A 21,513-nucleotide genomic window follows, 5' to 3' on the forward strand; every position below is an offset into this window, starting at 1 on the left:
GTATTTGCTTTGAAGCTTTATTAACACTGTGGCAATAATAATAAATGTAATTTGATTGTGAAATGCTGTTTGCATTACAGAATAGTTAGCATGAGTCACTACAGCCCTTCCCAGGTTTTAAGTGTAGGCATAGCTTCTTTTTGATCTTGAAGTTTGCATCTTAATGTATATCTTAATGTTTCAAAATGCTTAAGACTGTGGTATCATATTTAACATGCAGATGAAGACTGAAGATACATCTTGTGTGCTTCAGCTAATTAGTAAAAGTAACCAGATTTAATCAACTTTACACTATTATATTTAATGCCTAGGTTATTTTGTTGGATACTAACTTTCACTGTGAAGGTCAGCTCTGCAGGTCATGGTTTTTAGATTAAGTCTGTGACCCAGATGTACTCAATTTATCACAGTTACTTTTTGTGCAACAAATTGGTGACATAACTATGATATTTCCTTCAATTTCATCATTGTGTGGAAAGAGAAAAATATAGGAAGAAATGAAAGAATAATATTGGAATGGCTGAAGCTTCAACAACTCCATGATTTGTATTTGCACAATTGTTTGTACAAAATTTAGGAGAATAGCAGGTGAAATTCTGAAGCAAGTGAATGGTTGTCACAGGTATGGGTTCATATAATGTCAGGCATTTCAAAACACTTCAGTTACGTTGCTTGCTTGAATGAAACTCCTGTTTTGATACAAACAAAATGTTTCATATGAAGCTTAGCAGTCGGATTTGCATTAATATATGTAATGTTGCAATTTGAACACAATCATTCAGTGAGTAGAGCTGTTTTCATAGTTGTTCATGTAACTCTACCAATTTGCGTATTTTTATTAGATGTTGTAGCCCATCTTATTTTTTGAGTTTCTGTTGAAACACTAATTAGCTCACCCACGTTCATTTACATTACTTAAATGAAATTAAAATAAATGATAGTTTTTCTCTCTTCTGCTTCACAGTGCTGTGAAGTAAAATAGTTGCATTTCTCTGAAGCTGCTCAGTATCTTCTGAAGGACTGGGAACAAATGTATAATCCACATCAGCATTTTAGAATTGTGTGTTGAATGTGTTTTCTGGCTTAAAACTTGTAAATTTAGCTACTTATATTGAGAGCATCTAAATAACCTTTCTTAAAAAAAAATCCTTCTAGGCTCTGGCCTACTTCTTGTACAGTATAAAAATTTTCAACAGATTTTACAAGGTCTGCAAGTTGTTTGCACAAAAATGTTGTTTTGAAGTATTTTGTTTAATGCTCTTGTAGTTGAAGCTCAAAGCCAATTTACCATCTTGTTTTATTCACTTTAGACAATTCAACCTCCGAATGAAAAGAGATACATCTCTTTTTAGTGATGACTTTAAAGTAGAAATTTCAAACCAAGTGATTGATTATGATACCTCCCATATTTACACTGGACACATTTATGGTAAGTATAACACTTAAAAATGGATGCAAGTGTAGCAATTTTAAATAGGAATTTTCTAATAGTACATGGAGAAAATTAATATTTGTATTATTAGATTATTGTCAAACTTTAATTATGCATCTAACACATTTAAACTCCCATCTGCTTTTATATATGAGTCACACTTAACAAATGAGTAYTTTATCTAATAATTTTCATATCCATAAAACTTGAATTTCAACTCTGTTTATAAACTTACTCTTCAAAGAAGTCTGATGCATTAAAAAAATGTATGCATTGAAGAAAAAAGAAATTAGGTGCCGTTCTTAATTTAAATGACTAGAGGAAATGCAGAACTACCATCATTAAGGGTAATATACCTGATGTCAGTAACTGTAAAAGATAAAATTGATTAAAAATGGAGAAGAATTACAGAACTAAAAGCAGATTAAAAGAAGAAACAGATTAAGATTTACCCTGCCTCTCATTGTAGTGTTTGTTTGATTTTCCTGAATACCTTTCTTAGCAATGTTCTGTGGTCTTGAAGTGAGCATTTTCAGCTTTGAAAAGCAATAAACACAGTCCAGGCTTTATGCATCTTGGCAGACCARTTTACAAGTTATTTTGAGTAGGTCAGAAGGCTTTTTGATAGTGTGATACTGAACTTTCCTCAAWGGGGGAGTATATAAACATTCTTCTAGCAGAGTAATCTTTCATCCTTTGTATGGGGAAGGCTGTTGGGATGTCACATGTTGTAGCAGTCRGTGATTGAACTTTGACAGTTGTACTTTTCCCAATTGTGACTGTTTCAAATACRAATTCACTCTATGCCAGGTTTAAACCTAAGTTCAGTTCTAAAAGGATTGTGCTTGAAGAGAAAAATGGTTGTCTTGAATATAGAAAAGTCTTCCTTTCCAAGCTTTCAAAGTTTCATATGTGCTCTGATTCTATTATTTATTTTATGTTTCTAATTGCATGAACAGATGTATAAAGACTGGATTTGATTATAGAATTACATGCTGTGTAGGTAACAGCTTTAAAATAGAGTTGAATTCTTCATTATATGCTTTTCAAACATGTCCTTTATGCACCTGATTTTGGGAAGCTGCTGAACTTAGTGACTGATTTTGCTGTAACTGTATGTCTTACTGATGGATAATCTGAGTCTTAAAAAATCAGACCTGTCTTTTGCTGTTATCCAGAATTTTATTACCTCAGAATTCATGCAGGTTTTTAGCAGTTGGGAAGTACACGATCAGGATAATTATGCAAGTATCACATATTAGCAGTGAGCTTAACACCTTGGGTAATGAGATGTTTGAAGTTTGCACAGGGCTGAAAGCCTTTTGAAGGGTATGMAAAAGCTAATGCACTTTGTCCCTTAACAGGTGAGCAGGGAAGTTTTACTCATGGGTCTGTTATTGATGGAAAATTTGAAGGATTCATCCAAACTCATGGTGGGACCTTTTATATTGAGCCAGCAGAGAGATACATAAAGGACAGAAAGCTACCGTTCCACTCTGTCATTTATCATGAAGATGATATCAGTGAGTACTTCCCTTTTGTGCTACCGTTGAATTTTTTTTWAAATTAAATTTCAAAGCCTTTAAACCATTTATAAGCATCAAGTGAGATTTTTGCTTGTGTATGACACTGTGAATTGTGCTGTCCTCAAGTGATTTATATGCAGTTATGGTGTGAGAGAGACCTATGGCAAACCAAAGTGAGTCTTCTTCATTCTGCCACTTTAAGAAATCCTTAGCAATTAGGCTTAAGTGTGCAAGCTCTACATTTCTTACCCAATGCATATATGTTTCTTTTGAAAAATATATTCTTAAAATTATCTGTACTGATGGCTCTTCCATGTGATCTGGAAGTAAAGAGATAATAAAAGTTCAAGTCACTAAATGGTTACCTGTATCTTGTGAGGGTGATATTTGTGTGAAATAAAAGCTTCCCCTGCGTATGTCCATCACATGTGCCTTCAGAGAGCTCTTTAGAAGACATGGTAGCACCCAGTGTGTCCCATTTTACACAATAGCTGAGGGATGTGTACAAAGAATGCTACTTAAATTTGACAGTTATGGCTCTGGAAATCTAGCTTTAGTTGAAAATGCTCAGAAGTATGAAAAAGTACTGTGAAATCCTTCTACATCTTCAGAACTGGTGCACCAGAGTTCTCCTGCACTCTACCTGCCTATTTATGTATGACTATGCAGATGTAATATGGAATCATTCAGATGTTTTACAAATCAGTTTTGTTTGATCTTACGTTATACTGAACCTAAAAAGTACTGCAGTAGAGTTGTGATTCCAAGTTTGAATCCTTCCAAGTAGCTGTTGGTGGAGTCAGTTTAAGATTAACTTTTGGTTCTTGAAGCTAACAAACTCTTTCCAGCTAACTTCAGGACTCCAGTCTTGCTTAAAAATCAATTAAAACCATAACTTCATTTAAAAACATTTTTCATCAGGCTGTCGTGGAAATCCTAGAAGACTTGAGTTTGAAATCTCATTTGGAATTGGATGAGGAGGCTTGAATTAGATCATTAGATATGACTTGAACCACTCTGATGATGATATATGTATAAATCATTTTCAAAGTACATTGTAATGAGACTGCATTGTGAAAAGAAGAGTCAAAGAATAGGAAGTTACACGAGGAAAATTTCTGATTGTGATTTGGCTTTMTATATTACAATTTTCTCTGTGCTGTAAGCCAGTGAAAAAACAGGGTTATTGCATATTGCTCTCCTTGATTACTTYTCTTGTGTGAATGCAGTGAAGAGAAGTGATCTTTCTCTACTAAAAACTCAGCAAATCTGGGTGGGTTTTTTGTATTTTACATTCAGTGGCAGTATGTGTGCTGTCTTTGAGTGTATTAAAATTGCTGTCAGCTAGCAAATATGTTTGTTATCTCATTCTGCAAATATGATTACTAACCCAAAATCAAATAGAATTTTCATAATTTTAAGGAGTTTGTGAATGAAAGCATTTACTGGATTTGTGAACAGAATTTGTTTCCTGACTAGGTGTATGTTTTCCTGGTGCTTAAATGAGCTTAAACACCCATACTTGAGAATAACTTTATAGGATAGGATACCATATTTTTGATTCTCAAAGAGAAGCTGCAGTATGASCTTCATTTTCATCTCTACAGAGCATTGCTGGTCAGTTCATCAGGGGGGAAGTCAGTTCAAAGGGGAGAAGGCAGTTTTCCCTGTTAACTGCAATTGGAGTATTACTGGCTTTGCTGCTGTAGCAGGAGAGTAGTGAGGGAAAAGTAATAAAAAAGTTACAAAAGTCTGGTATGAAACTGTAAGATAGATATTTCATAACATTTCTGTGAATAATTCACACATACTTTTAAGTTTTGTGTTGCGTCTTATAGGTCTCACTGAACAGTTCAGTTCACTGCTTGTTAGTGGAAATACTGGACTTCCACTTTTTTAGGATTTTGTGTAAATAGGTCACTGTCAGCTTCATAAAGGGTTTTATTAACTAACCCTGTTGTTGAAAAGAGGGGGAGKAGCTAAGTAAGAGAAACAAGGCAGTGAAGGCAAGTGCCCAGTTTTCAACGATTGAGACAAGCAAGAAGATTGTCTCATGTCCCAGTTCTTTATGCTGTAAATAGTGAGCAACTAAAAATACCCTTCACTGTTATCAAATACTGACAGAAATAGAACTATGCCTTAAGGAAGCAGATAAATTGATTTTATGAAAATTATTGTTGCATTTGTAGGAGTGATCTCTGTTGGAAGAGTAAATGGATCRCTTTGGGAACTGGAAAAAGTAATGATGAAATCAGTAATAACCAATGTCATATTAATGTGAATGGGAGCAGATATGTTGGTGTTTTTTTAATTATTCAGGTGATAGTATGTTCAGGTGATGGTATGTCTTACCTTTTTTTTCCTCTTGAGTCTAGTGTATCAAAACCATCACTTAGATTCCAATCACATTATCAGAGGGGATGGTCTAAGTCTATTCCAGTGAGCCACATTAAARCAGTACAGTATGGCTTCCACATCAGTGAGTGATTGAACATTGCTGCTTGCTCAGCAGGGTTGAAAATAGCCCATCTTGGAGTGAAGTCTAAGCAGCACTATTTAAAAACACATCACTCCTGTTRGTTGCTGCCAGTGCAGTCTGATGTGCATGTGTTCTGATTGTATAGTGTCGCTTTAGTCATTGGGATCATTGGTGCCTCTAGGATTTCTTCTGTCTCAAATATCTGGAGTATACAACTTTTGGTCTTCATCTGAAGAGTGCCTTTGAAGCGAAATTATTTTTGTCTTTCTTGAGACCTATTTTTGCATTGAAATGCAGCTCCAGAAAAAAAGCCAACAACTCAAAAAAGCTAAGCTTGATAGTAGCTTTGTTATTAATTTGTTGTTAATGCTCCAATCTAAAGCTAACTCTTGTGAAATAGTCAAACTGCTACTATCTTATGTAGGACAAAAGCAACAAAAATTACCTCATTTCTAACTCCRGAGAGACTGAGGTAAAAAGTCATCTTTGCTTTAATTTGGGTATTTTTTTGGTCACCCATGTTTCAGCCTTTTGAAACAATATGCTTTTTAGTGCTTTTCAGAAAYCACAATGCAACATATGATTAGCATCTCAATGAGTTCTTTTTCAGTAGTTAAACAAAAGTTGTTTTGTAAATGGGGATTATATTGTCAACTTTATAAGGCAGCTTTTGTTTATTACAGTGGATCGGGTGACCAGTGGAAGGCAGCCTTCTATTCATGACTTGAAACACAAGTTGAATGATTTTAGTTTCTAAACCAGTCTTTTTCATACCATTTTATAATTTAGGGCTAGAAAGATGCAAATTGTTGTTTACATTAAGATATTTAGTATACATTTCTTTAAGGATGAGGATTTTATTTGAATTTCATTTGAATTTTTTATTTACTTTATTTGAATCATATTTGTTTCAAGGTTTCCCTGAGTTCGTAATGTAAAATACAGAATCAGTATTTTTTCAGATCAACATTATACAGGAAAATCCTTTTCCTTTCAGGAAAACTGACATGGTCACTTAATTGTCTTTATGGCCTTGGAAGAGCTGTACAACTAAGAACAGAAAGTGGTTTGTAATTTTGCAATGCCCTATCTGCTGAATGGACTGACCGTTGGAGACTGTTATTAATGAGAACTTGGTTTCTTTTTTATCACATTGTGATGACAGTTCTCATGGGAGCAYGGTGTCACAGGGTGCTGCAAATGAAATCTGTTATAAGGATTTTTTTTTTGTATCTGCTAACATTTGAGTTTTATTTGAATGTTATTGCTTTTGCTAGTATTGGGCAAATCTCTGTGGCTGTTAAAGAATCGTCTTTTAATCATTTGTAATGGAAGTTTGGTGTCATCCTTGCCCCAGATGTCTAAATCCAATTATTAAATAGTTAAGCTAWATGCTTAATAGATCATTACTATTTACTATTAGAAGAAGAAAAACCAAATGTTCAGAAATATCTTTGTGAAAGGTAGGGCACCTTCTTAAAAGGAAAAAATTCAACATTTTGAGCATCTGGAGTTGTATATATCATTAAAAATCAAATGCCATCCAGTTAGAATAAGATATTGTGGTCAGAAAGTATGAAATGACAAGATTTTGTGAGTAGTTTTTAGTTTTATTGTTATTTTATTCTTTATTTGTTTTATTGTTATTTAATTCTTTATTTTTTTTTAACATTTTGTCAGGATGTACAAAAACTGAAAGTGGACAGTGCTGAAAAAGAAAAAAATTGGTTTATTTGCCTAATGATTTTTTTGTAGTTAGAAGATTKAATCTGTTATTAACCTCTTCTGGTGTAGCTCTGTTGGAAAATAGTCTTCTATTTTTTCCTCAACTCTGCATTCATTGTAAGCAATCATGAAGGCATGTTTTTTTCCTTTCCACTTGACAGGGTTGTGGTAGGGATAGGCTAAGAAGCTCTCAATCCCAAAGAGCTGGCAGTAGGCAGCACAGAAAGCTGGCACATCTGAGAGCATTGAAAAGCTTCACAAGAACATGGATCAGACTTCTGTCTTGTGGGTCAGAACTGTCCAAGTCATCTGGCACTGTGTAGTTCTTGCTTAGCTTCAGAAATTGAAAAATGGAACTRCTGCAGGGGATGATGGAAGTAGGAGGTCCCAAAAGATGAAGAGGGAACAGTGCCTTCACAGTTTGGGGGCAGTTTAACATTTAGCAAATGAAAACTTCATATGCAACATTCCCTGTAAGTTAGAAATGGTTCCAAAGTGAACTGTCCAGTATTACCTGTCTCCTGTTATTAACAGGGTGGTTTCAAATCTGTCCATGGGGGATTTGTGTTTTCCAGTACATGCAAAACTTAGGCAATTGCTGTTGCAGGCTATTTTGTGTTCATTTTTTTCTAATTGTAACTTCTATGGCTTTAAAGTGTTTCTTACTAGATTGTTACTTTTGAAGTGAGAAATACTTGAATTGCGGGCAGTCAATACAAAAAAAATGTGTTAAGGGATTTCCTAACATCTTTGGGAAACAAGATAGAGAGAAAAGACGGATTATTTTGTGAATACACAGAGAACATTTATTTCCAGTTCTGTTCTGTCAGTTGTCATARTGCTTCAGAGTGGGGCTCCTGCAGGAGCTGTTTTCAGGGTACAGTGGTTTTCTGCAGGGACAGTGTGTGCTGGAAAGGCAGGATGAGTCGTTGCTCTTGCCCTTGGGTAACCCGCTCTTGTTGCAGACATAAATAGTCAGTGGTGTGAAGTCAGGTCGTAGGTAATGAAAACTTGCATTAGACTAAATACAGTAGAATTTTTTAATGCTATTGTGGAAGGAAAAAGGGGTGGTGGAGATGGAGAAGGGAAGGATCATACCTGCAGTTCTTTGCTTGTAACTCCAATCTAGTGATACTAAACAGGTTCCCAAAAAGTACAAGGTGACTCCAACAGAGTGGTGCTTTTTGTTAATATTAGTGGTAACCAAGTCAATGTTCCCCTGCCATGCTGGAGCAAATTGGGTGAGGTGACTTGCAGTAAGAGCATTTGTTTCTCTTTTTTTCTCCATTCTTCTGGCACTGTGCTAGGGCTAATTGTGCTGGCAGGAATGTGATGAGACAGCAGGTCAAAAGTGGTATTTGTGTGGTGGTAGAAATTGAAATGAGGGAAACTAATATGCAGAAAGTCGTGAAATAAACTTACAAGGTAAGCTTTCTRTTGAAGTAGTTTAGCAGGATCATGCATTTTGACTGCAGGGAACAGGCATAAGAGTCAAAGGTAATTAAAGGCAGCTGTCAGATGAAACCATATCAGAAACCATACTCCAAGGGAGCACATCTGCTGTGTTCCAGCTGCTGCCAAGCCTTGACTTCACAGCCCAGACTAGAGCTAGTCCAGTGCAAAATCACCTGAAATGCATATAATGTTGGCATCTGGCCCTTGGTGCTTAGGCTTTATAAGTTAACTCTTACRTGTCTGTTCTGTTTATTCTGAATCTGGATTTCCGGTCTTTAAAAAACAAACACCTCCCCACCAAACAAAAATAAAAAACGAACCAACCAACAGCTCCYAAAAAACAACAAACCTTGTAAAGTTTGCACATTTGTGACAAAAGTGGCTCTCTGTTGAGATGATGTTAAAAATGTGATTTGCMCTACAGAAACTGGCTTGTTGAATATTTTAGTTTGTGGCTACCATAATCTGTATTCCATTTTTTCTKACTTGGGCACCAATGTATAAGGGAATCCAATCTGCCAAGAAATTGAAAGGATAACTATTCAGTATTTCTCATCTCTAAAGGAAGCTTTTGCAAGGACAGGCTACAAATCTGTGATRCATACTGACAGTAAAACCTAAGCATGTGTGTCTGAAGCACATTCCCTTGTGCAATGAGGTCTGCACTGGCAACTATTGCAAGAGTTGCCCKTGTCAAACAGGTGATTGTGGGATATTTTCACTCGTTTACATCTCCAGCAAGTTTAACTAATGCATGCCCAGATGATACTGCGGTTCTATSCATTAGCATTTCACTTCTTATATATTGCTAGTTAAGTAGCATAATGTGAAAAACTTCCCAAAAATCTGTGGAAGGTGAWCAAAATAATAAAATCCTCCAAGAATGTTAGGTTTTTTAGTTCATTTACCAAGTAGCATAAAACCCCTTTCTCTTATCCAAGAAGTCTTTAGTATATTTGATCTCTAATAATTTTCCATTGTGATTTCATTTTTTTGAAGGCTGCTTTTAGTTGAAGCAAGTGGGTACAGATGTGTAAATAAAAGCTCTCTCTTACGTTAGACACTGCTCTTCATATTTTCTTGTACTGSCTGAGAAAATAATGTTAAGAAGCAAATATCAGTTTTGTTCTGTTTGTGAAACTAAGAATGTCTTAGTAGAAATGTATCATGAAAAAGAGCTGCATAAACCTTGACTCTTCTAATGCTTCCCTCAGACTACATGCACAATATTGGACACAAACTGAGTAAGTTGCAGTGATGCAGCCATATTTTGGACTWGTATTTGGAATTTGAAAACTTAACCTGGCCTTCCTCTTTTTAGAATATCCACATAAATATGGACCACAAGGAGGTTGTGCAGATCATTCAGTATTTGAAAGAATGCAGAAGTACCAGATGACTGGTATAGAAGAACCAACAACAGAGGTACACCAAAGGCTAATGGATTATGTTGATTAGTAGTTAGTGTGATAACTTCCTATTTCTTGTATGTTGTCTCTTACTTTTGGTGAGCCATCATCCCTCCACATTGTGAGATACTTAAATTACTATTTTAACATAAATCTTCAAAATTCTTTTTCTCATTGCTTCTGTAGCATAGATTTGCTACTTAGAGTCTTAACGAATCCTACGTAATCTCAAATTTTTCAACAATTAGAATTTTAGACAGATGTGGAAATCAAGCTTGAAATGAGGAATATATGCAGTTGAGATGGAAGAGTTTCAAGATCCCTTGATCTCCAAGTAATACATTGGTTCTAAAGGGTAGTAAGTTCTAGATTTTCAGGTTATGTTAACTTAACACACTTGGGATATCTGAGTGCTTTCAGTGGAAAATTAAGTGATACTGGTTGAAGGTTCTTCCTAACAACCCTGTAAGATTGAAGGGGTTACAGGACATTACGGATTGGCTGTGAGAGGTAAGTGTCCTATGGAAGGAACCTGTGTACCTGGGTAGAGTCCCACTGTGGGTTTGACTTCAGGTTTGCACCACATGTCATGAAATATTTTTTTCCCACCAGCAAATTACTAAGTTTCTCTTCTACTGAGCTGTGTTCTGAGCATTCCAAGTCTTGGCATAATTTTGTGGTGTCAGCTAAATATATATCAAGAAAACGATGCAATATGGCTTGTTAAATAGAGTCAGCAACTTAGCTTATTTATGTTGTGACTCCAGAAATTGTCAACATTAATGCACTTTTCWGCATTGGTAACAATAACATGCTTTCCTAAAAATTTGCTTGTAAAACTTCATAAAGAGATAGTACTTACTGGCTGATGGCACTATAAGGCCAATGTGTTATTAAATACCACTTTGACTAACCAGTGTTCCTTCAACTTCATGTTCAGTGTCCCATTTTATTCCATGCTGAAGTACTTCTATTTGCTGAGGTAGCTGACTGAAGTAATTACAGTTTGAAATAACGGGTGTTAGGGAAGGTGCAGTTAAGTTYGGCCAGTGCTATTTCTTTCCTAATCTACCAACTGTTTGTTTATCTTAGAAAAGGAATATGAAAAAGAAAATTCCAAAGATCACATGARTGAAAAAGACTATGTAACACTGACTGCATTTTGTAGTATAAAATGAAATGCAGAGAGTTCTTTTGCTAAGATTATTCAAAGTATGTGAAAACTGAGTATAATGTAYTTAATTCAAGGTTCATCAAACTTTGCAAGKTAAAGAAAGTGAAAATCTCTTTGTRTTGGTGGGGTATGTTTATAAAAAATTCATCATTGTTTTAGGTAATCTAGTGCAGCATATAGATCTACCAAATTAATGTATTTCTTTCCTCTGCATATGTAGAAGCCTGTTGAAGAGCCTAAGAATGAYGAATCACAGCTTTTGAGAAAAAAGCGTGCCACTCAGGCTGAAAAAAACACGTGTCAGCTGTATATCCAGACTGATCATTTATTCTACAAGCATTATGGAACCAGGGAAGCTGTAATTGCACAGGTATTTCCAATCCCTTTGTTTTCAATCTCCTGCTTTTACTTTCTGTAATCCTGATAAATGTCATGTAACTTATCTGCCTTTATTTTTGCTTATTTATTTGTAATGTCTTGTTCATTTGTTAAAGTGGTCTTGACATAATTGAAACTGCATTTTTTACTTTTGCTACAAAGATACTGTTTCTGTGATACAAGTCCTGGTCACTTGTGCTTCCTTTCATGGCAGCTGTGGTGTGTTTAGCACCTATGAGCAGGACTTGCAGTCTGACTGTTCTCAGTTCTTACTCAGAAAAATAATACTTCTAGAAGAGTTCTGTCCTGTTTGACAGCCTGCCAAGCCTCTGTTTTAACACTTGCCTAGGCTTTCCTTTGAAATTTTAGTTCAAAACACTKTGAGCTAATGATGCAGATGTCTATCCCTGTAGTATCTGATGTAGTGAATAGTTAAAAAAGCAGTGGCAGCTAAAGGCAGATGCTTTTCTTTTGTTGATATACTATTAAGTGGGAAAAGAGCCAATTTGATTTAGTGGTTTTGCTGACAAGTGGTTTTGCTGAAAATATAGCTAGCATGTTAACATACTTCTGAAGTCTGAAGTTTCACTGCCACTTGCAGATCTGAATTTTACTATTTATTCATCACACTGTGCATATGCAATTTGAGTGACATTTTTAAAAGCCCTGAAGTCACCTTCAAAATTAGCTTTTTAGTGAATTACCATTTTTATGTGCTCTTAGAATTGGTAAATGATTAGTTTTTTCATGTTTGTGTTCTACCAGAAATGAAAGAATAGTTCTGTAACAAGTAAGCTTTTTTCTCCAAAAAAAAATCCAGTGCTTTGAATACAATTTCAGCTACAGTGTTTTCTTACCAAAACAGTGAATAAAGGAGTATCACAAACAGATATCTGAAAGTTGATAGAACTATGTGTTAAAAAAAAGGCAAATGGCAAAATCTTTTGGTGGTATCTGGCACAGTGGTGATGCAGGTACTGGTAGTGATTGATTTCCATTGTGTGCCATCATTYAATTCAAAAGGAGTTAGGAGTTCCTACAGCACAATATCACATATTGTAGAAGTGTAGGCCTTGCAGCTGCTGCTGTTTAGGACAAGCTATAGTGTAATGCACAGATCTTTGAACTGTAGATMCTTTTGTTTTTGACAGATTTCCAGCCATGTTAAAGCGATTGACACAATTTACCAGTCAACAGACTTTTCAGGGATCCGTAACATCAGCTTCATGGTGAAACGAATAAGAGTAAGTTGGRTTGGAAATGCTTTCAGCTTCACTGATGCAGCTTGGAGGCTGTATTCTTCAAATGTCCTGTTCCTGTTCACTTGTGCCCATTTATTGTTTTGTAGCACTTCTTCTGCACAAGTGTCTCAGCAGTAAATGATGCCATTAACCATTTATTTGGTTTGGTTTTAGTGTTTATTGTCAAAAGCCTACTACTTCTGTTTTTAAGCTGTGRTCAGTTTTTTCATAGAAGTAAACTTACCTTGTTTCAGGAGTGTTGCTCTATGGTGAACAGACTGTTGCTACTCTCCAAGAACTTTAATACTAAAATAAATAATGGCTATCCAAGTTTAGACTTCCTTCTGAAAGTGGTAATTTAGGAGGATTAATATGAATTTTTGGGTTCTGATGGAAAGGAAATAGAAGGAAATAAGAGAATGGRGATTTACTACACGAATCCCATTTTTAATTTATTGTTGCACTTTGTTTTCCAAATAGTTGGGGTGGTAATTTTTCAGGGATTGTAAATATCAAACATTAACTATGTACCATAACAAGGTACTGGCAACAGTAAACCTTTTGGCTGGCATGTGCAAGTGGAAATGAATCCTGTCTTACAGTTTGTTTCAATTTACTTTCAGATTAACACAACCATAGATGAGAAGGACTCTTCCAATCCCTTTAGATTTCCTAACATTGGTGTGGAAAAGTTTCTGGAACTGAACTCAGAACAGAATCATGATGATTATTGCTTGGCCTATGTGTTTACAGACCGTGATTTTGATGATGGAGTCCTTGGTCTGGCTTGGGTTGGAGCCCCTTCAGGTAATTATATACAAGCCTTTAGTGCTGTGTATGTGTAATGGTGGCTGTGAGATAAAGCTTTTGTACTTTTTCTGACAATTATATAGGTAACATTAGGCATTTTACATAAATGCTCTTGCTATGAGAGAAGATTKCTGAATTTACCACGGATTTTTTTGCTCAGTGAAATCCAAATGAGGTGTAGATTGAGGCTACTTCTATTGGACRTTGCACCCTGCTAGTCTTACACTACTGGTATGATGAAATAAAGGCGTGTCCATGCAGTGAATGTACAAAATAGCTCTCAACAGCTATTCTGAACCAGCTAACTTGTGTGAATGTATCCAATCAGTGTTGAGAGCATTAGTGTGAATAAATCTAACCTACTTTCAAKGTTGTGTTGATATTAATTATAGAGAAGAACTCCTAGCCTGTAAACCTGCAGAGGCAAACTGTTGCTCTGGATGTCAGTAGATGAGTAGCACAACACTTCTTGCCCTAAAAGCGTGACTGTTGTACTTTTGTCTGAATGCAGGGAGCTCTGGTGGAATATGTGAAAAAAGCAAATTGTATTCAGATGGGAAGAAGAAGTCTCTGAACACTGGAATCATCACAGTCCAGAACTATGGCTCTCATGTGCCCCCCAAGGTGTCTCACATTACKTTTGCACATGAGGTTGGGCATAACTTTGGTTCCCCTGTAAGTATCACTGGTGATCTGTTAACTCACTSTCAGCCATTTCAAAGGGCATGATTTCCAAATGGAGGTTTTACTTCTTATAAACCAAGAAAGWAGAATCCTGACTCCATGAGCATGCATGCACGCCCATGGTATGCAAACCAAATGGATAACAACCAAGCCCTTTTATGAGTATTTGACAATGCTGGTGCAACAGTGCATTTTGTGAATTGTTTATTTATMTTAGTTCAATCCCTTACAAAGGTACCTTATTATTGTTCTCCGAATACTTCCTGGCCTTTATGAACAGTAGGGTCACACAGATCTTGTTCAATGTATTGTATTTTATCCTGGAGAGGAGGAAGAAGCACTGCAGAATTAAGATGACACTTCATTCAACAAGTGACTCACATTTATGTTAGAGTATTTATATTTACAAGTTTGTCTAAGGAAACAGTGGAGGGAATTAGGATACCAAGAAGTACGTTTTTGAGTAGAACTGTTTTACATTCATTTAGGGAAGCAGCTTGTTTGTGGCAAGCTTGAAAGCATGAGGCTTTTTGTTTTGCCAGTGTTTAATGCATTTCAAAGCTCACACTGAGTATTGTAGATGTCGTCATTGGCTGACCCAGACTCCTGCTCCTGTTTTGAAGTTCTCTTTGTACCTCCCTCAAAGCAAACAAGAAGAATAGACTGTGTTTTTTGTTAACTCCWCCTGCTTTTATTGCACAGAATGCTGATTGCCCTTTTGTGATTTTAAGTGATCTTATAAAGCCACTCTTTTTAGGACATGACAGTTTTTCCAAGTCTGTATTCATTCTGGGACATGCGCTTGGGGGTACATTACCAAGAATGCAAATAAGATGAAACTTTGTACTGTTTTCTTGGGGGAGGAGAAAACAGCAACAGAACAAAGAGAACCCAAAATCAAACCTTGGGTCTATRTATATTTCTTGTATTTCAAGGAACCTGAAAGTGGAAGATGGTGGTTAATTTTATTATTCTGTGTTAAGTCTACCAAATCCAGGTTAGTTTTGCACCTGTCATGATTGAGATAGTTGTAAAGTACTTGTTTTGCAGCATGATTCTGGAATGGAGTGCACTCCTGGAGAGTCCAAGAACTTGGGACAGAAGGAAAATGGCAACTATATCATGTATGCAAGAGCTACGTCTGGAGACAAACTTAACAACAATAAGTTTTCTATCTGTAGCATTCGAAATATCAGCCAAGTTCTTGACAAAAAGAGAAACAATTGTTTTGTTGGTATGTATTTAATCTTCCTGAAAGCAGAATGGCTAAGCTACTACTTACGCTACTACAATGCTTAATTATTATTTTTTTTTCATTATACTGGGAGACTGTAAGTAAAAAATCAAATTTGAGATTTTCAGTACTGTGTCAGGTTCTGGGCTGCCCAGCACAGAAATGGCAGGACATACTGGAGTGAGTCCAACCAAGGGCCACAAGGATTATGAAGGGATTGGAACATCTGACATATGAGGAAAGTCCAAGAGAGGCTGTTTAGTCTGGAGCAGAGAAGGCTGGGGGAGGTTCTTCTCTGTCTTTGGAAATGCCTGGTGGGAGGAGTAAATAAACGGGGTCAAGACTGTTGTCAGGCGTGCTCATTGTGAGAGGAGCACATATTACACCACAGGGAATCCTGTTTAGATATTAAAAGTAATTTTGCATGAATTTTTCTCTGTGGAGTCTGATGTGTAAGCTCTCACAAATTTTGTGAGCTTGTGTTCACATAGGTTTTCACATCTACTCAGTAGGTTTGGATTTTGGAGTAATAGTAGTTCACCCAGTACCTTCAGCCTTAGCCTTAAGGTCCTCTAACTGTTAAAGGAGTGCAGGAAAGGATGCAGCTCCCTTGGRGACTGAGCAGAAAGCTTGTCTTTACCTCTCCTACTGTTACCAGSCAAAATGTTCTACTCAGGCTTAAAATTCTATGAATTATGGGAGTGACTAAGCTTGGTGGCAAGCAGTAATGCAAGTTGACTTGAGCCCTAGTCTAAAGTCCAGCTTGACCAGGCTCTTTCAGTCATGATTAGCTGGATGTTTGTTAACCTTTATTAGTATTTGCATATTCTTTGTACTGTTTTATGAATAAATATGCTGGCATTTTTCAGAGTCTGGGCAGCCCATCTGTGGTAATGGACTGGTTGAACAAGGAGAACAGTGTGATTGTGGATACAGTGACCAGTGTAAAGATGAGTGCTGTTATGATGCAAACCAACCAGAAGAYAAAAAATGCAAGTTAAAACCGGGCAAAAAGTGCAGGTACTATGCATGTGTGTTACAGTACACTTTCATTTTGGGCATTTAGTGGGAACTTTAATGGATATTTCAGAATCTGAATCTGCTCACCTGCATTTCTTTGAAAGCATTGATTTTGTTTAAAATGCTTTATGYGATGAGAGAGAAGTTCATAAGCGTAATTATGCTACGGGGAAAATTATTTTCAAGTCACATTTTGATTAGCACWAATCAGAAATTTGTTGAGTGGTTGAGTAGGTTTCAGGGGGAATAGTTCATTTGGAATGGTTTGTGGTTTTCTTGGCATCCACRATTGGTGTTTGTTCCCAGCCCCAGCCAAGGCCCGTGCTGCACTGCACTGTGTGAATTCAAAGCGAAGACAGATAAGTGTCGGAATGATTCGGACTGTGCTAAGGAAGGAATGTGTAATGGTGGCAGTGCTCTCTGTCCAGCATCTGAACCCAAAGAAAACTTCACAGTGTGCAACAGGAACACTCAAGTTTGCATAAAGGGGGTATGATTTTTACAGTCATGCGTAACTGTTGTTTATTGCAGGGCACTGTATTGTGAATGGAAATGGTTTCTATACTTCGTGGGGAGGAATGTAAGCTCAGTATCTTTTTCAGTATAGATGTTTGATTTATTGGTAGCAGTCAAAGTACAGTGAAAGTACACTGAGAATTAAGAAGTAGGTAATAAATGCCAAGGTAACTATACTGTCCGAGAAAGTTACATTAAAAGCTTTTTGTAAAAATCAGGATTATGAAAGTGTTTAATTTTGTAGTTCCACCTTCCCATTTTTCTTCAGTCTTGGTCAAGTAATTCTGTTGCCTTAGAAAACTGGGTATACTCTCAATGGAGGTTGAATTGGTTTATTGGCAATACACAGTTTCTCCAAACATGCACATGTAGCACTGATGTGCAAACATACGGAATTAGAATTATTCTGAACTGCCATTGTTTTCCTGGGTTAAAGAGAACATGGCAGTTGCTATGAAACATTGATGGGAAGTCTCTGACGAATTGATCTTCTTTTACTTGGAAACAGAAACAAGCAAAAATCAGCCTCTTAAAGACCTGTAACTTGTGTTGCTGTAAGTCTGTTTTCCGCAGTCCAGGTTTTTAATCAAATACTACTTGTAATAGTTTTTAGGTAATTTGTAGTCATTTTAAAGATAGAGGAATTGTCTTTGTATAGTTACTGATTTAGAAACAAGATTATTAATACACTGGACTTTTGAGTTTGAAGGATCCTCACACAGTGAAATTAAATACAAAATCTTTCCTRCCATTAATTTTTACTATTTTCCAAGACAAATATTTGTGAATACATGTGTTTGATTTATTTTTCTAACCATGGGTTTGAGTAGTCATGTTTCAGTGTGAATTGTAGTGCCGTGGGTGTTTTGCAGGGTATTCTGAGGCTATAAAAGAAGATACTATGTTAAAARATAGACTAAATCACCTTTCAAAAAATTATAAAATATGCCAAAATGTTAAAGCTGAATAACGGTACTAAATTTCTGTTTATAAGCTTTGGAAAAAAGTTGAAGTAATTGCTTTCATTGATAAGCATCTTCAGACCTACAATTATGCACTCAGATATAAATTTTTAATATCTTTCCTAATGTCAGTGTGCTTAAAAGTGAAATTGATTTTTATGTTGTTGTGCTTTTGTCTCCCACAGCAATGTGCTGGCTCTATCTGTGAGAAGCACGGCTTGGAGGAGTGTACGTGTGCTAGTTCAGATGGCAAGGATGACAGAGAGCTGTGCCATGTCTGCTGCATGAGGAAAAGTAAGATTTGTCTGAATAGTCAGTGTGAGTAGAGCAGGAGGGGTCTGAGGGACCAGCTCATGGTGTTTGTACTTGAGGTTTTGTTAGCTTGAGGTTTTGTTAGCTTGAGAGCATTTTGTTCATACATAGTTTCAGACAGACATTGCATTGTGTTTTATAGGAAATAAACAATATATTTTGTGTTTTTACAGATTAATAGAAAAACATTTTGAGCAATTGAACATTAGGGTGGGTATTCATGCACGCATGTTTTGATAGAATAATGGTTTGATTAATTTATATTCACTTTTCAGTGGACCCAGCTACTTGTGCAAGCACAGGCTCGAGCCGATGGCAGGAATACTTTCATCTTGAAACCATTACTTTGCAACCTGGATCTCCCTGTAATGATTTCAAAGGCTACTGTGATGTGTTTATGAGGTGTCGGCTAGTAGATGCTGATGGCCCTCTAGCTAGATTAAAGAAAGCAATTTTTAACCCAGAACTATATGAAAATATTGCAGAATGGATTGTGGTAAGTATATTTTTATATTACAAGTCTAATATGAAATATTCATGGTAATAAGTCTTGCTGTATATGCACAGTGCTTCAGTATTACTGAAAGTATAATTAGCCTTTGTTTTACTCATTTTTCTGTAAGCACCCTGTGTGAAACAAGTGAGTTTGAGTTTGCTAGATTGAAGGGAATGGAAGCAAATACCAAACAAATAAATAGTATCTGTTAATACCTCTGTACATTCATTTTTATTCATGTTTTAACTCTTCATATTYAAATGCTCTGATTTCTTGTAAGGAACTAAATATTTTGATTTTCAGCATTCATCCTTTTTGTTGTGCTAGATGACACTTTCATAATAATATATTGGAAGGAGAGCTACAGTGAAACACCATTGAGAGCTGCATAGGCAATTTTGTGTAAGCTGCTGGTTGTTTTAGGTTTATACAGCTCTGGTGGGGTGTGTCCTCTGTGAATTACCCTTCTGATAGTACGATTGAAGTATTGGGGCTTTTCTGTGGGGGAACTCTGGGGGCATTTCTTTAAAATGTTACGGTTGCATATTCTTGGTAATGTTTCAGAAAAGCTTTTTCATGACTTCTAAAACACAGAAAAAAGCCACATTCAATGTCCTATCTCTTTTGCATGTGTGCTAGCCCCCACAAATTTTTTTTGTTGTTGTGGTTTTGTTTTTTAGGCTTATTGGTGGGCAGTGTTGCTTATGGGAATTGCATTAATCATGTTAATGGCTGGCTTCATTAAGATATGCAGTGTTCATACTCCAAGCAGTAATCCAAAGTTGCCTCCTCATAAACCACTTCCAGGTGAGTGCTCAAGCTAATTACASAGAAATGTTTTCTCCTGAACTGTTTCGCTCCAAAGAGACATTTCAGGTGTCTCAACCTTCAGTTCTTAGTCTGGCACTGTGAAACCACAAATGTAATTGATGCCAGTGAAACAATTCATAAAAATATAATTCTTGCCTTATTTCCTATAACATAACATGCGTATCAAAAGAAAGCTTTGAAGACTTTTTCCAGCTTCAGAGTTCCTTTTATTTCCTATTCCATGCTACATTTTGTAAGAATTGCCTGTTAAAGGAACTACTGTTGAGCTACTGTAATGTATTCTGTATGTCCTCCATGCAGTTACTCAYCTAGTTAAAACTTTGCAGGTCTAAATCTGAAACCTTCCAGAAAAATAGTTGTACTTAATTTGTATGGCCAGGGCAACACTTCTGGAAATAATTTGAGGTTTTTACATTAATTTTAATAATGGGTACTTTTCTTTGAAACAGGCACTTTAAAAAGGAGGAGACCACCACAAACCACTCAGCCCCCACAGCGGCAAAGGCCCCGAGAGAGTTATCAGATGGGACACATGAGACGCTGACTGCAGCTTTTTGCCTTGGTTCTTCCTAGTGCCTACAATGGGAAAACTCACTCCAAAGAAAACCTAATAAGTCATTGTCCCCAGTCTAACTCTCAAAAATTGAAGAGGAAAAAAAAAAGCATGATATGCCCTCAAAACAAGTGGAAGTGGTTAATTTTTAATGAGAGAATCTTCCAGCTCAAAAAGAAGAAAAGTGTTTTTCTTGGATATTTTTAATTTAGTGGCTCAGAGTTCTAGCATATCATGATTCTTTCCCCCTTCTGTGCTCTTCATTGCTGCATTTTCTTCACTTGCAGGCAAATATGGCTGTAGTAAAACTTCTACTCAAGAATTGAGAAAAATATATATTTTTCAACTGCCAGACAAGGCTAGGAAGCTAGACCACCTCAGCATTGGAGACATTACTTGTCAATGTATATACATTGTTATATGCAGACATGTATTTCTAACATACACCCGTACTTGTGTGCAATTGTAAACAAGAGAATTGCAATATGGATGTTTCTTTGTATTATAAAACTTTTCCACTATTAATGAAGAAATTACTGTTTAATTGACATACTCAGGATAACAGAGGATGATGGTTTGTAGTGGTCAAGGGTCCTGTGATGCTTTACACGGCAATTTTGAATCCAATCACACTTTTTTTATCGTTATCAAAGTTGTTTCAAGCACTCATTTCATCTTTATCCAACAGCTGCTAAGACACAGCGTGCAAGACTGGATGGTCTTAGAGAGATTTAACAGGTGTTCTGCAAACTTTGCAAGTGTCAGAATGTTTCAAAATGTTTTATGTGTCTTCCTTGTAGCTCAGCATAATATTTTTAATTTGTCTGATTATTCAGTGATATAATGAATTGTTAGATTGAATATTTCCATGCTTTACTAGAAAATTCTGTCTGTTGTTCAACTTATTTTAAATGCAACCACTTTATTTGGACTGTTCAGATATTCTTACAGTTTGGTAATCAAGTCCATGTTCTAAGGAATGTGGAAAGAAAGAAAGAAAAGCTGTAGTTTTTCTTTTTTAATTTATCAGGTGTTTGGATAACTTTTCAGCATGATACTGTTGATTGGTAACCACTAAAGTAGAGTGATTTGCCTGGCTGCTGTGGCAGAGTTAAAACTGTAGTTAGGATTACCAGTTTTCCCACATTTATACCAGTAGTGAAGTTCAACAGCACAATGTCCCATTCCAGAGTTTTTATTACGAATGTAAATAATTGGCATTTTTGAAGATCAAATAAAAGATGTCTTAAGGTGCTTACTGCTATGCAGGAGATGA

The 21,513-nt window shown here is 36.2% G+C and overlaps 1 protein-coding gene across 1 annotated transcript in view; it reads left to right on the plus strand.

The window, feature by feature from the left end:
• ADAM10 (ADAM metallopeptidase domain 10) overlaps positions 1-20,378 on the plus strand; it is a 38,993-nt gene extending 18,615 nt beyond the window's left edge. Inside the window, exons 3-16 of the mRNA XM_057382761.1 lie at positions 1,311-1,429; positions 2,797-2,955; positions 9,939-10,042; positions 11,421-11,570; positions 12,730-12,822; positions 13,443-13,626; positions 14,141-14,304; positions 15,364-15,547; positions 16,417-16,567; positions 16,874-17,057; positions 18,231-18,339; positions 18,633-18,853; positions 19,534-19,660; positions 20,134-20,378. Of these exons, the coding sequence (XP_057238744.1) occupies positions 1,311-1,429; positions 2,797-2,955; positions 9,939-10,042; positions 11,421-11,570; positions 12,730-12,822; positions 13,443-13,626; positions 14,141-14,304; positions 15,364-15,547; positions 16,417-16,567; positions 16,874-17,057; positions 18,231-18,339; positions 18,633-18,853; positions 19,534-19,660; positions 20,134-20,228 (2,044 nt within the window). The 3' untranslated portion in view covers positions 20,229-20,378. The remainder of the gene's footprint in view (positions 1-1,310; positions 1,430-2,796; positions 2,956-9,938; positions 10,043-11,420; positions 11,571-12,729; positions 12,823-13,442; positions 13,627-14,140; positions 14,305-15,363; positions 15,548-16,416; positions 16,568-16,873; positions 17,058-18,230; positions 18,340-18,632; positions 18,854-19,533; positions 19,661-20,133) is intronic.
• Positions 20,379-21,513: the final 1,135 nt, after the last annotated feature.

The sequence above is a fragment of the Malurus melanocephalus genome, unplaced genomic scaffold, assembly GCF_030028575.1.
Source record: "Malurus melanocephalus ecotype Western Australia unplaced genomic scaffold, MMel_1.1 scaffold_586, whole genome shotgun sequence".
Classification (NCBI taxonomy): domain Eukaryota; kingdom Metazoa; phylum Chordata; class Aves; order Passeriformes; family Maluridae; genus Malurus; species Malurus melanocephalus.